This window comes from Seriola aureovittata, chromosome 3 (genome assembly GCF_021018895.1).
Source record: "Seriola aureovittata isolate HTS-2021-v1 ecotype China chromosome 3, ASM2101889v1, whole genome shotgun sequence".
Taxonomy (NCBI): Eukaryota; Metazoa; Chordata; class Actinopteri; order Carangiformes; family Carangidae; genus Seriola; species Seriola aureovittata.
In genome coordinates, this window is record NC_079366.1 from 17,119,397 (window position 1) to 17,135,275 (window position 15,879).

Below are 15,879 nucleotides of genomic sequence, written 5' to 3' on the forward strand. Positions count from 1 at the left end.
TCCCTCCCCTGCAGCTCAGCAAGGATGTGCTGCCTGGGTAAACAAAAGGGAATGTCATACTAAAAACATTATAATTTTGAAAGATTTGCACCTGATTTATGTAACGCAGACTGCTGTAACCTTATATTAACTTCAGATAAAGTTTGGACTATATATATTTTTTGGGGGGGCTTTTTTATGCCTTTATTTGATAGTACAGTAGAGAGACAGGAAATGGGGAGGCAGAGAGAGGGGGAATGACATGCAGCAAAGGCCGTCCGATGCGGGACTCGAACCGGGGCGACTGTAGCCTCTACACATGGGGCGCCTGCTTAGACCACTACGCCACACGATGCCCCGGACTACATTTTTTGCACAGAATGAGGACTGTGGGTTTTGCCTTCTGTCACTTATATTGGGAATTTGTTGGAAAGGGATCTCTTAATGGCCAGGAGGGATCATTACAGCAAATAATATACATATGGACATCTGGCTGTCGTTTTAAGACAGGGAGATTTGATGGTGTCAAGTTGTATGTTTTTGACTTAATGTTTACCACATGGGCCATTTTGTTTTCCCTTTCCTCTGAATTGACAGTGCTGAGCACTATTTTGTCAATCTACTGTCCAGTGGCCAGTTCCAGTTAAATGACTGACTGGTGTTGAGTGTGTTGATCTGCAGCAAAAGTGGGGCGTGTAGTCAAGCCACTGAATGGTTCGCTGCTGCACCAGAGCATTGACCAAAAGTTCAACTGGAATAGAATTTTTTCATGCACTTAAACAAGAGATGATGCTCATATGAAAGAGTGGATGAATGGGCTGTTTTTAAATCAAATTATACTTAAAATTCACACCTAGTTAGTGGTTTGATTAGTTCAGTAAGGGATGCATAATGGTGCAACTGAAAGCTTTGTATTGACATCTACAATATGGTTGTTGTTTGGTCATCTAGGCAGACCAGAAGAGGAAGAGCAGTCTCAGTGTGCCGGTGACTGTGGATTCCAGCAGCTCAGAATCGGATTCGGAAGAGTCTGAATCCAGATCTGAGTGTGAGTCTGATTCTTCGGATTCTTCTGATTCACCTGATTCGGACTGTCTAGAGAACTGGATGATACTGGGTCCAGGGAACCAGGAAGGAGACCAATCCATCTCACTCAATCTGGAAGGAGGGTCTGACAGCAATGCAGGTGTGTCTCGTGTTTACGTGTGACCTCATTTGTGTGTGTGTGTGTGTGTGTGTGTGTGTGTGTGTGTGGTGTGTGTGTGTGTGTGTGTGTGTGTGTGTGTGTGTGTGTGTGTGTGTGTGTGTGTGTGTGTGTGTGTGTGTGTGTGTGTGTGTGTGTGTGTGTGTGTGTGTGTGTGTGTGAGTGTGAGTGTGAGTGAGTGTGTGCTGTCTGCACTGGGTATTGTTCATAATTTCATTGTCCAAAGCTTTGTGATATGTTTTTGTGCATTTGATTGTGTGTGTGACCAGGAGAATAGAAGCAGTGAGTAATTTTGTATGGTCCAGCTCATTCAGAACACTTAGCCTACCTGCAGCACATTGATAAGGAGCGGGCACAGCAATGGGCTACACTATGAACGTTCTGTGTGCGTGCATGTTTGTATGTACATATGCAGCATCTGTGTCTGCATGTTTACGAATTTGTAAGCTCTTAGCATTCCTGGCACTGTCTGCGCAGTCGCCCTCTTCTCTGATCCATCTTTAAGTATGTTTGTGTGCATTATGTATTGATATGTGCGTGCAGGCTTGTGCAAGTGTGAATATTTGTGTTTATAAAATATTCCAGTTCTAATCAGCATGCATGTGTACATACACACGCATACCAACAGTCATAACGCTAATGCCAAAAACAAACAAACTGAGAGACAACAACGCAGGAGGAGAGGGAGGGGAGGTCGGGAGAGATGGGAGTAATCAAAAAATGAATAAAAATGTTCCCTGCAAATCTCTTCAGATCTACACATTATCTTAACCTGCAGCCTCAGCAACCTCTCCAGCTACTCTCCAGCTCCCCCCCTCCTTCTCCCTCCTACCTAACGCTCTCCCATCTCATTCTTTTATCCTATTTTCTCACTATTGTGCTCTCTCTCCCGCTCTCCCTCTCTCTGTGTCTCTCTCACTGTTTCTTCCTCATTTGAATTTCCCTGGGCTGATGTTTCTGCAAGAGTGCTCACTGCCTCCTCTACACACAACTGGGCTAAAGGAGGGGGTCTGGAGTTGGTGGGAAGGCTTGAGGTTTTGGCCTGGTTTTGGGAGGAAAGGAGGATTTTAGGTCTCTGTGTCTCTTTCTCTCCCTCTCTCTCGTTTGGCTTCTCTCTGTGATCTTTGGAGCTTGACCTCATATCTGCACATGGGGGACCATGGGGGGCCATGGGTGTGGTGTGGAAGGGGTCTTAAAGTGGGAGGGATGGGGGAGGGTTTTGTCAAAAAAAAAAAAAAGAGAGAGAAAAAAAAAGGGGAAATGAAGGAAATTTTAGGAATGAGCCTCAACAGTCTTGAGCTGTGCCCCAGTTCGATACTACACATTCATTCCGAGGGAGGGCTGGGTCTTTTGTGTGTTCACATAAAAAAGGGGCAAAAACATATTTTGTTATTGTTATGAATCTAATGACGAGACCAAAACCAACAATGGATTGATCCGAACAAGAATTGTCTGTGAAGTCTAATATGGCTCATTCCCCTGTGCCACAGAGCTCCGTTGTTGTCCAGAAACTATTAAAACACAGCAATGAGCCACATTGTTTTACTTGGTGACATGTTCCTTCATTACAACGAAATGTAGTTTATTTTGAGTCACTCCTGCTGCAGATACAGCACCAAATGTATATTAGTTCGCAATCATGCTCTAGACTATATACTCTTGCTTGAGTAATGTTTGCTAAAAAACACAGTGCCCAAGAAAGTGAGACTGTTTAAAAAATGAAAGCATATATTTGTGACCTGCTTTAATGGTTTAGGTCTTGAAGGTTGGGAGGTACAGACATGTTGTTGGTTTTTGGTCTTTTCATGGGATTTGTTAAGGAATAGGAAAATATGGAACTCCAGCCAGGATCTGCTGCTGTGCTTTATGGCAAAGGTGGGCCACCATGACCGAAACAAAGACCACCTCTGCTGACTTCACCAATATGAATACACATTTATAAAATAAGACATTAACCAAAAGGGCAGAGGTGCTAGGAGGGCCTGCCATCCCTGTCCCTTTGAAACAGTATATGCATCAAATGAATGCCTGACTTTTGTGCTGTTGATGTAGACTGTTTTCCCATGACGTATTTCACAAGGGAAATGAAGGAGCTGGTCACAACTGCAAAACATTAAAAAAATGCAGATTGTGGTAATAGCTGTAAGAGGATTTTTGGAAAACTAGGTAGTATTTTTCAGAGATGGAAAAATATTTGCTCTCTCAGTATTATTCCTGATAATACAAAACAGTAAAGTACACTGAATGCATATATATAAACAACAAAAGCAGTCCATGATACAGTTCATAAAATCATATACTAATAGACATATAGTGTATAATACATACAGTACTGTGCACAATAAGTATGAGGTACAGAACTGGGACACAGCTTTGATTATCCCTATTCTCCTCCTTTCTGCTGGTGTAGGTTTAATACTGTTCGAAAACAAGATGGTTAACTGACTTATTTTCTTCTTCTGGGAATTTGTTTCATATACTCCTTTTGTTTTCCAGAGAAACAGGAAGAGAAGACCAATTTTAGGTCACTGAGATGTGGCTGGTTGAATTTTTGTGACTACAATAACCGTTACATCCATAACTAAGGGCTGTTGGATAAATATAAAGATTGTTTTCTGTTTTTATATGCCATGTTGTGTGTTGACTTTTACAGGGTGGGTGCCAGCTTGTGTTTTCACATTTGTGTTTGTGTGTGTGCGTGTGTGTGTCTATGTGAGAAACAAGTTCGCACAGCAGTGACTAATAGTATTTGTACGCCTAAACCCCATCTCAGCATCACCATCAAATCACATTCACTACACTTAGTCTCCCCCTCTCACCTCCAGAAATTGAATCCTTTCATCCTCTTTCTCTCTGTCTCGTTCTGTCTCTCTGCTACATGGTGTCACTTGTTCACATACTTTTACAATCTAATCTTTTCTCGCTCCTTCACATATGGTTTTTATCAAATACATGGACACATGGAGACACATACACACACACACACACACACACACACACACACCACACACACACACACGCACAGCCCGAGTGGCTATCTGTCACCTGGCTGTGAGGGGCAGCTGTTGGTGGGTGGATCTGTAGGGACATTGGATAAGGAAAAGAGAAAAGATAGTAGAGAAAAGGGGGATGAGCGAGGGCCGTCTGCCTGTCCGGCAGCCATGCAGCAGCAACCAGACGGAACAAGAGAGAGAAAGCAGGGCTTCCCAAAATCCAGCTCAGTGCCTCTCCCACCCGGAGAGGTGTGCGTGTACATGCCTGTGAATGAATCCGGGGTGTAGGCGTGGTGTGCTGAAGCTAAACTTGAATCGTAAGTGGTTAAACTTCACTCAGTGGTCACACTTTTTTCTCTCTCTCTCTGTTGCTCCCCCCAGTTCTCTCTTTTTTTCTTTTTTTTTCTTCTTTTTTTTGTCCCCTCGGTCTTGGTCAGTGCACACCAAACTTTGTTTGAGGCTTAGAGAGTCAGCTCTGGCTCACTATCGGGGTGGCCGATCACATCAGAGTGTGTCTGAGTGTGTGTGTCAGATGTGTGTGTTTCACTGAAAGTCTTGGTAAATTAGAGAAGGGAGTGTGTTTGTGTGTTTGTACCAAAAGGTTAGCTCTCTCTGTCTCTCAGAGGAGGAAGGTAAGCTCTTCTCTTCTCCTCCTCTCCTTTCCTCTCCTCCTCGAGCTGCTGTGTTTCATAGTCTTGTCATGCTGTTCAGTTTCTGTTGGCATAACAAAAATGTTTTCATAGTGTCTGATTAAAAGCTGTGGTACGAGTGTTTTCACTCTGTACCTTCATGTGTGTTGTGAATGAGTGATGCTCCTCTGGGCCTGGAGCTTTTTCCTGCAGCTCCTTGCACTCTGAGACCTCACTTGGCCTTTGTATATTTGGAGGTGTGTATCATTGTAACTCACATACCAGTGTACAGTACGAACAGAGTGAAATATGGATTTAGTTGGCTTCTCTGTGTTTGTGGCTCTGATTATGAGTGAGAGTGCGTGTTTATGTTCAGGGCATTGGGATTGTAAAATGAGATTACAGTGGCATGTTGGGTGCCACACTAGGTGTGTGTGTGTGTGTGTGTGTGTGTGTGTGTGTGTGTGTGTGTGTGTGTGTGTGTGTGTGTGTGTGTGTGTGTGTGTGTGTGTGTGTGTGTGTGTGTTGTGGGTGTGTGGGTGGGCGGGCAGGCGCTGCAGAAGGGAGGCATGGATAGGATCAGCTCTTATCTTGGCTGCCCAGTGCCACACGAGGTGTAACGCCACACCCACACTACCACACAGTGTGTTTGAACAGGCACACACACACACACTCACACACACACACACATTCTCACCATGAAATCGCTGTGCCATAGTTTGACTTGTATTATCCAGTTTTTACAGAAGATATGCAAATTAGATGAGACTACTCTGTAGGCCTAATATTAGCGCATGCAAAATAAATTGTAGAAATTCAGTTGAGAGAGTGATGCTTTCATTTTTAAAAAAGCTTGTGGCTGAACAACTGTAATGTGGTAAACGAAACAGCAGTTTCTTTGTAGTATGAAAAATCCCCTCGGTACACGGCCTAATTTGGTGACGGCCTCAGTCATGTTGCCGATCGTGTCCTTTGAGTGTTCTTTGTGGGTCAACTTATTAAACATTTGGCGTCTACGTTGTGATTTGCTTATTGAAAAGATGTATTTTTGTTGTTTACAATTATTAGAGATGCTTTTGTTTAGCTGAAGATGACATCTATGGTCATTTGCCATTTATTGACATTTATTGACTCATCAGCATGTATGTGATGATTATACTGTGAACTCAGCCTTCACTTTTACTATCACTGTTTTACTAAAAGTATTCACAACCTTGAAGAAAGTTTCACTAAATTGCTTTTGTTCTGTCTCATTTCAATTTTCATTGTTACAGTGTTGTTTGTGAACAGATCCATTGTGAGTTCAGTTCTGTCAGTTGTGTTTAATCCTTCTTTTACTTTAGACCCTCGATGTCTAGATTTCCCTGTGTTTTTCTGAAAATTTTTGGAAAATCGGTCATTTACACAAGTGAAGAAGAGGACGGAGGCAGTATAAATTCAGATCAAATCAGAAGGAATGTGAAGTAACAACTGAGTTTCAATCCAAAGAAATCTGTGTGGAAGGACGGACAGCGGGGCTCAGCATCAGACAGAGGGGGAGAGACAGAAAAAGAGATGAGAGTGGGTAAACTAAAGTGGATGAGACAGGCCTTGAAAAGGACTGGCCACGGTGTTGATGTCGGTCAGGGCCGGTTTGTCTCCAGGCTAAGATCTCAGAATGGTTCTAACACGGCTGGATCTCTGTCTGCACACACACTGACATCCGGCGCTGTCTGTCAGTTACTGTCTGCGTGTTGCTGATGGTTCTACAGTCGAACCCTCTCGTATAACACTTGACCTGGTGTGGCTCCGCACAAAACCGCAGAGCTAGTGACATGTTGTTTTTTTTTTTGTTTTGTTTTTTTGAGTAAAATGAAACAGCTGTTTGTCTTGTGAGCCGTTTCAGATTCGCAACATGTCGGCCGCATTTGAATCGGTTTCTTTGAAGCTTTAAGTTGATGCGGTACGAATGTTATGATGGTTTGGATCTGAAGTGAATTAGTGTTCATTGATAATAGATTTTGCTTCATGGTTCTGGTCAAATGTGAAATTGAACAATGTGATATTAGCAAAAAAAAAAAAAAGGTTTATTTTACATAATTATAGAAATAGAAATTAAATTTTCATAATATTGTATGGATGAATTATTTATTGCAAACCTTTTTTCTCCTCTACTTGCGTTTATGTTGCAGGGTTACTATGATGCTATTAGCTGCTGCCGACAGTTTGTAATTTCACATGTGGTTCTGCTGCAGAACGTCTTAGCTCTCTTCTGCGCTGATATGTAGAATTTATTTACACCATATTTATCAGCATCTGGAAGGGAGAAGCCATCCTGTCTGAAAGTAATCTCTGTCAAAATAATCTATGAAAATTTCTCTATTTTTTTCTTGGAAACTTTGACTAAAAAATACCCACAGACATCTGTGGTCGCGGCTGCAGGTGCTCATTTGTATTAATGCTCACTGTTTGTTCTTCAGAGTGAGGGAGGGACAGCATTTAAATATAATCTAGTAGAAAGCACTTTGGCTAAACTTACAGACACCCACACACTACAGCCTTAGCTGCCTTCAAACTGACATTAGGAATTTAAGTTGGATTTAAGAGTATTCTTCTCATTAATCATTTGTTAATTCATTATGATAGACGAGACTTGTGTCAAAAATATTTATAATGGACTGTGATATTTTTATTATTTTGTGTTGGGGGGAAATGAGAAAACATTTTGGAGTGAAAGTGAAGGGAAAGGTGTGATGCGAGGTTGGATGTTGTGTGTGTCGGAGTGTGAAGGTGTGTGCATCTAAAGACAAAAGTGTGTGTGTGTGTGTGTGAGGGAGAGGGGGGGACGGTGTCAGCCTCACCACGCCTGAGGTGAGCCCAATAACCGTGCCTTGGCCCACTGGAACGGAGTTTCACCGTCTTTAGTTTCGCATAGAGAAAGAATGTGACGTTAAATGAAATGGTTTTCATCACGGTAGGTTTTCTTATGTGGCGCTGGTGAATTGAGGTTTTTGATTTTTGTTATTAAATGTCAAATATGCTGACGAAGGTGTCAGAAAGAGTGTCAGGTATATATATTTTCTAATTTTTCATAGCAAAAGCACACAACCTCCCGTTTGCAGTAGCTGTAGCCTGGAGGAAGGGGTAATAAACTGGAGACCAGAGGGTCCCTACTGTACTTTAGTGTGTGTGCGTGCGTGTGTGTGTGTGTGTAAGCAGGATAGAATAGGGAATCCCACTCTTCTGCTTTAACTTTTATTTAACCAGGGTATCCCATTGAGAGCAAGAATCTCTTTTCCTGCAGACCTGCAGCAGACATTGTGCCCTGAAGCTACAGGATAAGACATCTACACAAATACATATATACACACACACACACACACACACACACACACACACACACACACACACACTCATGTATGATTAAATAAAACGTCTAAGGCTCAACACCTTAATCCCAGATTGTATGTAGTGGTGAACAGCACGTGTGAGACAATAAGAGTATTTTAAATGTCATATCGTCATATTTTTGTTTTGCCTGATTTTCAACAGACGTCTTGTCCTTTTAAGAAGATCTGAAGAGGAGGACGGATGGGAAGGGACAGAGAGGGGACTAGCAGAGGGAAAAAAATGTCAATTACAATTACCAATAATAATCATTATAATTAAGCAATCACTTAATAGGAAATCAAATTATTGTGGGGGGTGACAGTGGGACAGAGGGAGCTCCCGTGGGACTGTATTAATTTCTGTTCTTTTATTTGGCCGGAGAACTTTCCCCTTATTGTCTTTCTTTAGCTTTTGGGCAGGGAGGGGTTGTTGAGAGGGCTTTATTAACTGGTAGCCTAGGGTGGTGATATTTTTTTTTCTTCTTTTTTTTTTTGGGAGAGGGGGTGCAGGAGTTGAGGAGAAGAGGTTGGAGGGATATGTATTAATATTAATACGTTTTTGGGATGAGGAACAGGAGGAAGAGGGGCAAGAGAGATGGGTGACGGGGGTTGTGAGGGGGTGGGGTGGGGGGCAGCAAAGGCAGCCATGGATCCATTAAATCACCCCTTCTCCACTCGCATCGTTCTTCTCCCCCTTTTTCAGCTCTTCTTCTGTGGGCACCGGCAGGGCTAAGAGCTGTTTTGGAATCAGAAGTTCAGTTTAACAGTCAACAGGATAAGAGGGAGAACCCCAAACACACAAAGACACACATTTAGGGTTAGTACACTCACTCCGGTATGCAAAGGGGTTGCCTAATAATAGCGAGGCAATGTTTTTCACAAGGTCCCAGAGGATGGTTGTGCGTGTGTGTGTGTCTGTGTGTGTGTGTGTGTGTGTGTGTGTCTGTGCGCGTGTGTGTGTGTGTGTGTGTGTGTGTGTGTGTGTGTGTGTGTGTGTGTGTGTGTGTGTGTGTGTGTGTGTGTGTGTGTGTGTGTGTGTGTGCGCGCGTTTGGCAGTGTACCACATAGACACACAAGTGTGCCTGTTTAGCAGTTTCCTCTCCAGAGGCTCCTGGCAGTGTGTATGTGGCCATTCCAAGGCTTCTCCCCATGTCTCTTAATTAAGGCACTCGTCAGACAGAGACCAGCTGGGCCTGGTCTGGCCTAGCTGGCACTCACCACAATTTCAGTCAATCCAGCACGTCCTTCGTCTTCCCGTCTTTCTCTTTCTATCTCACCCATTTTCCCTTCATCTTTTCTCTTCCTTCTTTGGTGATTTCTTTCCATTTTTTTTTTGTTTTCTTGATTGTATTCTGATTGTACCCACTGTCATGTGCCCCTTCATCACTGTATATAGATGCTAATACTCTCTGTGTGTGTTAATGTGTAGTGTAATCTTAACTGCTTGACCTTTCGATCACACCTGCTTCAATAAAGCACTAATTAGGAGTCCCATTAGGATCTGAGAGATTGCCAGTTAATAGGCCCTTAAATACCAGGATTTATGTGTTTGATGTTTGGTGGAACGTGCTAAATACTCAAGCAGTTGTCATGGGAGGCAAATGCCAGATCACACCAGTCAGTTGGCTTCTGACAAGGGCCATATCTGAATAAGGTACTGTTAAAAAAACATGTAGCAGTGATAACATCAGTTCTTATAAGAATCATATTCATAAGGATTTGGGCCATTTTTTAAATTGTTTTCCAACCTATCGTTTCCTCATATTTACTAATCTGTGCGTATTTACATTGGATGAATTACCAAAATTACTAAAGGTGAAAACATAGAAGGTGTTTGAAAGGTTCTGACTGCTGGTACATTGTCACGTTTACTTGATATTGCTTCTTTGGCCACATTTCCTTTGAAACCTGGAACTTAATAATAAGAGTAAAACCTACATACATGCTTAGTTTTGGCCTGAAGCAACTGAATGTTTCCGAAAACCACATGTTTGTGTGATCAGTGATGAAGGGTTTTAATGTGGACATAAGGGAAAGGTCATTTATCGGCATGATCTCTTGCAGATTTCTAAAACCAGCGCAGGCTAAAGGTGACCCAGAAATTCATCATGAGCGTATATCTATACCCACACTCCACCTTTCTTCCCCTAACCCTTCAGCTCCACCCCTCCCTCCATCCATCCCATTTCTTTATTCCTCCACTCCCATTCCCAACCATCCTTCCATGCAACTAGACCAAGCCCTGGTTACGTGGCTGTTGCTATGCCGGGCTCGCAGGGTCTGGATTCATGCTATAGGCTTCCCTGTGCTAATCCAGCTTGTATCTGAGATCTGTTTGAGAGGTTACACCGTGTCCTCGTTCTCCATATTCAGACTTCTGCCAGAGAAGCTTGATGTGTTTACATGTGGTAAATGGTGATTATCACTGGTGTAAGTTTCCTATGTTGGAGAAATTGCCAACATTGGTATGACTAGCTCACCTTGCACATCTGTGTACCTGATTTTTTATAACATTGTGTGTCGGCGAGTGAAGTTTAAGTCTTTGCTCGTGCACGTGTTCCTGCATGCACACATGCCTGTGCATTAGCACACCTAGGCCGCCCCTTTATCCGGGGGATTATGGTTAAATGGAATGCTGAGATTCTGGCAGCGAGCGACCGATAAAGCTGAAGTCGGCGTTGGGAGAGAAAATTAATTATTGAGGATAAAATCGGAGTGAAAGAGATAGTTACCAACTCGTTGGGGAGTTTAGTCATTGATATTTCGGCGCAGGCTTCCAGACAACACACAGAGTTCATCACACCCCTAATGTGAGACTAGTTTTGTGTGGTTGTGAGCGCGCGCGTGCGTGCACCTACGAAAAGGGCTCTGCAAACTTTTAAAGGTTTTGGTCAGACATCTTCAAATAGAAAGTATTTGGGTTTTATGCAGTCTTTACACACTGATTGAGCATGTTTTTTTTTCTGTGGATTAGCTGGAATGTTCTTCGGGTCTCCTGCGGCTCCAGTTTTCTGCTTTGATTATTGAAACTGTTTTCTACTAATCTTGTATTTATCATCTAACTTATAATTTATTTCTAAAATATATCATTTTTATTTTAACATCATTCACTTTAGCCAGAACAGGATTTACAAACAGTCTCCCCAGAATCAATTTTGAATTTTGACAGAGCCCGTGGAGTTGATCTAAAAATCTGTTTAAAAACCAAATTTATAATTTTAATTACATTCAGTCAACTGGTTGAAATAATCCTGCAGAGAATGCAGTCTTGATCAAAGGTGGGTTTTCTGAATTTACGTGAGTACTGAATTAAAACATATTAAATGTCAGTAACATCAAATAAAACTATTATTAAAACTAGATTGTAGAAGTGGTTTGTTTGTTGTTTAGTTTTCCAACCTTTTAGCAGATTTAATTGTATTTGAAACTAAGAAACTAAGGGTATTCTATGTAGTTGCATGAGGAAACTTGAGCTAGCCTTGAGGGATTTAGGCTTTAATGATGAAATTTTTCTAAAAATGCATTTTTGATATAGGAAATCCTAGAGCTATTGTTCAAGTAAAGAAAATATCCTAAAATATGGTGGAAAACTGAAGAGATTCTATTTTAGGTCTCCAAAAAAAACCATCTCTCTCTGTTAAAGAGGATCTGTGTTAAATGTACAAGCAGTTTGGGATTTAAGAAATGCACAGTAACAATGTAAACAAAAAGAAAAACTGTAATAGCACTCAATCATTTCAGTTCATTCTTTGAACTGAAATTATTCATTCATTCTGGTCTGACATTCTCACAAGCTACAAAAATTATTTTTGTTTAGTGGCACCTAACATACACCACACCACCTTGAAACATGCCTTCATTTTCCTGTTGTCTGGTGTCGCCTTTGTGTTACCTCTTTTTTTTTTTTTTTGGTCTTTCTGTCTAAATTCTTTGTGTTAAGCTGTTGTTTATATACACTGACCAAAACAAACCTAAATGACTATAACAGTATTTAGTTCCAGTGGAACAACATGCTTCCAGTGTGTAACTACTATGCTTTTTACACCACAAATATGGAAAGTAAATGATAAAACCATACTCTTGTGCTGTTAAAACTCATAGACTGGAAAAAGCCTTACATGATTTTCCTTTTTTATTTAAGAGTCCTGTATGGTCAATGTTGAAGAAAAAAAAAAAAAAATCAGCTGTGAACAAATAACTGTCCGTGACCTTAGAGGACTTCTTATATCTCCACAGATTTGTGTGTGTGTGCTTGTAGGGCTGTGAACGTGTGCGTGTGCAGGTGAGCGCATTTCTGTCCTCTGAGTGCAGACTGATCAATAGTAATTGGGTTGAGTGTCTCAAGCCTGTTTCTTTCCTTTGTACTGTGGCCCTTTTGTAGGCTGACACAGGGCCAGAAGAGAAAAGGGGACGGGGGAGAAAAAGAAAAGGAAGAAAGAAGGGGGGAGACAGAGAGAAAATGGAGGATGTTTGCAAGTCGACGAGCATGACCGACTCCCTCAACCAAATCTCCGGATATTTATTCAGCATTACTCACTAATCTAAAAAAATCTTCCTCCCTTTCTGTCTCTCCTCTTTTCTTTTCATTCACAATCCACACTAAAGGGATGTGGTGTGTGTATATGTGTGTGTGCATGTGTGCAGGTTTCTAGAGAGGGGATACTGTAGGATGATCTTAAAGAGGTATGATAAAACAGAAAGATAACTTGTTAAGATGTATTAACAGGCTTCTCACCCCTGCCTCTCTTTCTCCCTCTTGCTTACAAACACAGGCACACTCCCAGAGTATCTCTCCATTCTCCTCCCTCGCTATTCTCTCTCTTTTATGACTTCCATAAAAGCAACGTGTGTTGAGTGAGGGCGGCGAGCTCCAGCGGTATTAGCAGGGAGGCATTAGGCATAAACTCTAAGGTATATTAAAGCAACGGCCCTGTTGTTCATATAAACACGCCAATTCAATTTAGCCTGCCCCACGGGGAATGGGATTTCAGCAGCTACCGAGAGCGGGAGGGAGGGGAGGAGTGAGGGAGGGAGGGGAGGAGGGAGCATGAGTAGTGGATGAGGTAAGACAAGAAGAGGAGGTGGGATGAAGGGAATCTTGGGCAGTAGAAAAGGCAAGGTGAGGGAATAAGGAAGGGGGGGGGTCGGGCAGAGATGTGGAGATTGGCGTATGGGAGTGGCATGGTGGCTAGTTGCAGGAATTCATTATTGTTGTTGCATTAACGACCATGACGTAAGCACCTCTGTCTTTTTGTGCGTTTGTGTACGTGCGGGCATGCAGTGATGAGCACCACAGACACACGTGCATGCACACACACTCTCACAAAACCCACACCCTGGCAGGCAGAGGGGCTGCCAGTGTCTGTGCGCCATTGCACGCTTGGACAGAGCGTTATGTGGGAAACCCTACAGTTATATTATTCAATCCAAATTCAAATGGGCTTGTCAGGAAAGCTCCTGCTTTTTATTACCTGTCAGAAAAACCAAGGGATGGACGGCGCAGAGGGGAGCAAATTAAACGACAGTAAATAAGACCCCCTATCTCTCTCTACTCTCCCCCTGCCATTCTGCTATTTCCCCCCTGCACAGTATTTTGGAGAGACACACACACATTTACAGATTTTGACAGCATGTTGTTGTAGACTCTATCTCTAGTTTACCTTAACCAGGTTTTATCTGTCAATCAGATGCAGGAAGACCTAATTATTTAGTTCATCACTGAATACGATCTCCAGCCAATATGGAGTCAACCGAGCCAAGCACTGGATTTGATATTAAAGGAAAAGTCAGTCAGACATTTACTGAAATTGATTTTGATGCACAATTGATGTCTATAAACAAAGAATCATGGGAAATTGAGGGAAAAGAATCTGAGGTAACGCGGGGAAAGAAAACCGAAAAAAGGGAGATGGGAGAATTTCTTAAGGATGAGCCATGTATGTGGAGAAGTGAGGAAAGAGTGTGGTATTTCTTCCATTTCACACACACACACACACACACACACACACACACACACACACACACACACACACACACACGCCCTGAACACCCAGAACAGCCTCCTCCCGTCAGCCAGCCATAACCCTTGCCATCTGTCCACCCCCCTCCTGCTCCTCTCTTCCTCCTCTTTCCTTTTCACCCTCCTCCTCCTCCTCCTCTGCGCTTCCTCTTTTCCCCCCTGTCCCCCTCTGGGGGTAGAAAAGTTTTCCCCACCTTCACCTTCCGCTTGCATTCAGAGAGATGTGGGGTACTTAGTGTTTATCTTGAGAGTCAAAAGGAGATTCCTGTATCTATGACAAGAGGAGGAGGGAGAGGGACTGTGGCCAAAGTCAGAAGTATCTCGGTTCGTATTGAGCACCGACAGTGTGGAGTTAATGGGTGCAGTTTATTCTTTACACCCACAGTGTCATTACTTATCATTAGTCACTTAAGAGAACTGGAAAAAAAAAAGTCTACATAACTCACAACGTTACAGTTTCATCCCCATCATGTGACTTCAGAGGTCTTATTTGCTGCCCTCACTATCTTCATCTAGCAAGTGGCTGGTTTTCTCACTGTCCTCACGTGTTAACACACCTTCTTTTTGGTTTTAGCTTCATACATTGACATTGTTTGACACACACTCCCACACCACCTATTGTCTGGAACAGAAAATGCTCTTTCCTGCTACTGTTATTATGTTATGACTTTTTGTGCTGTATTGATCATACTGCCCGGCTTTCATTCAAAATAATAATAGTTTTGAATTGATTAATCTATGTGTTTAACGACAGAAAATTTTGATAACCTTGCATGCTTTGTCTCATTTCAAAACAATACTTTGTTTTTTTGACGGACAAAATAAGTGATTTTAAGACTTAACTTGCATCTCTGGTAATTCAAGATAAGAATTTGTGATAGTTATTTTTTAAAGGATTTTTTTGGGAGGCTTTTGCCTTTTCAAGGGAGTCGACAGAAGAGCGATGACAGGAAGGAAATGATGAGAGAGAGGTTGGGAACGACATGCAGCAGAGGTCTAGTTCCAGACGCTAACTGGAGCCGTTATGGTTCATGGTCGGAGCCTTAAACCCCTAGACCACCAGGGCGCCCCATTATTTTTGACATATGTTACCAACAATTGACCATTTAAAGACATAATCTGTGGATGAGTTAGTAGCAACAACAATAAGTAGTTGCAGTCTTGAAGGGTTAATATTGTTTTGTTCCCATTCTGTCCCAAATCTGCCACCAACTTCCAACTTTGCCAGGTAAAAAGGACAGCTGGATGCATTTATAAACTGTATTTGAATGAGGTGATAAAAGAGCCATATTAGGAGCTCCTCGTCTAATCCTCTATTGTTCTTTGTCTGTCCCCTGTCCCACAGAGGGGCTGCTCTAATTAAAGACTAATAATTGTATTGTTTTATAAAGCCTATAGAGACAGAGATTCTGCTCTTCAATCATTCACTCTCTCCAATGTACCCTGCCAATGGAGGGCTATCTCACTGGATGAAGTCTAGGACACACTGTGGCTGACTGTTTGGGGTGGGGGAGGGGTGGGGGGGTGTGTGTGTGTGTGAGCTGTGTGGCATACAGTAGGAGGAGGAAAGAAAAAGCCAAATCTAAATTAAAACTTTAAAGCACCATTATTTAATTACCCCAAAGGCTGTGGATTTGAAGGATTGAGGGGTGTGTGTGTGTGTGTGTGTGTGTGTGTGTGTGTGTGT

General features: G+C 42.4%; 1 protein-coding gene across 1 annotated transcript in view; it reads left to right on the top strand.

Moving 5' to 3' along the window:
* The window catches only part of zcchc7 (zinc finger, CCHC domain containing 7), a 51,390-nt gene that overhangs the window by 6,055 nt on the left and 29,456 nt on the right, over positions 1 to 15,879 (top strand). The window contains exon 3 of the mRNA XM_056372640.1: positions 931 to 1,165. Within this exon, the coding sequence (XP_056228615.1) occupies positions 931 to 1,165 (235 nt within the window). The remainder of the gene's footprint in view (positions 1 to 930; positions 1,166 to 15,879) is intronic.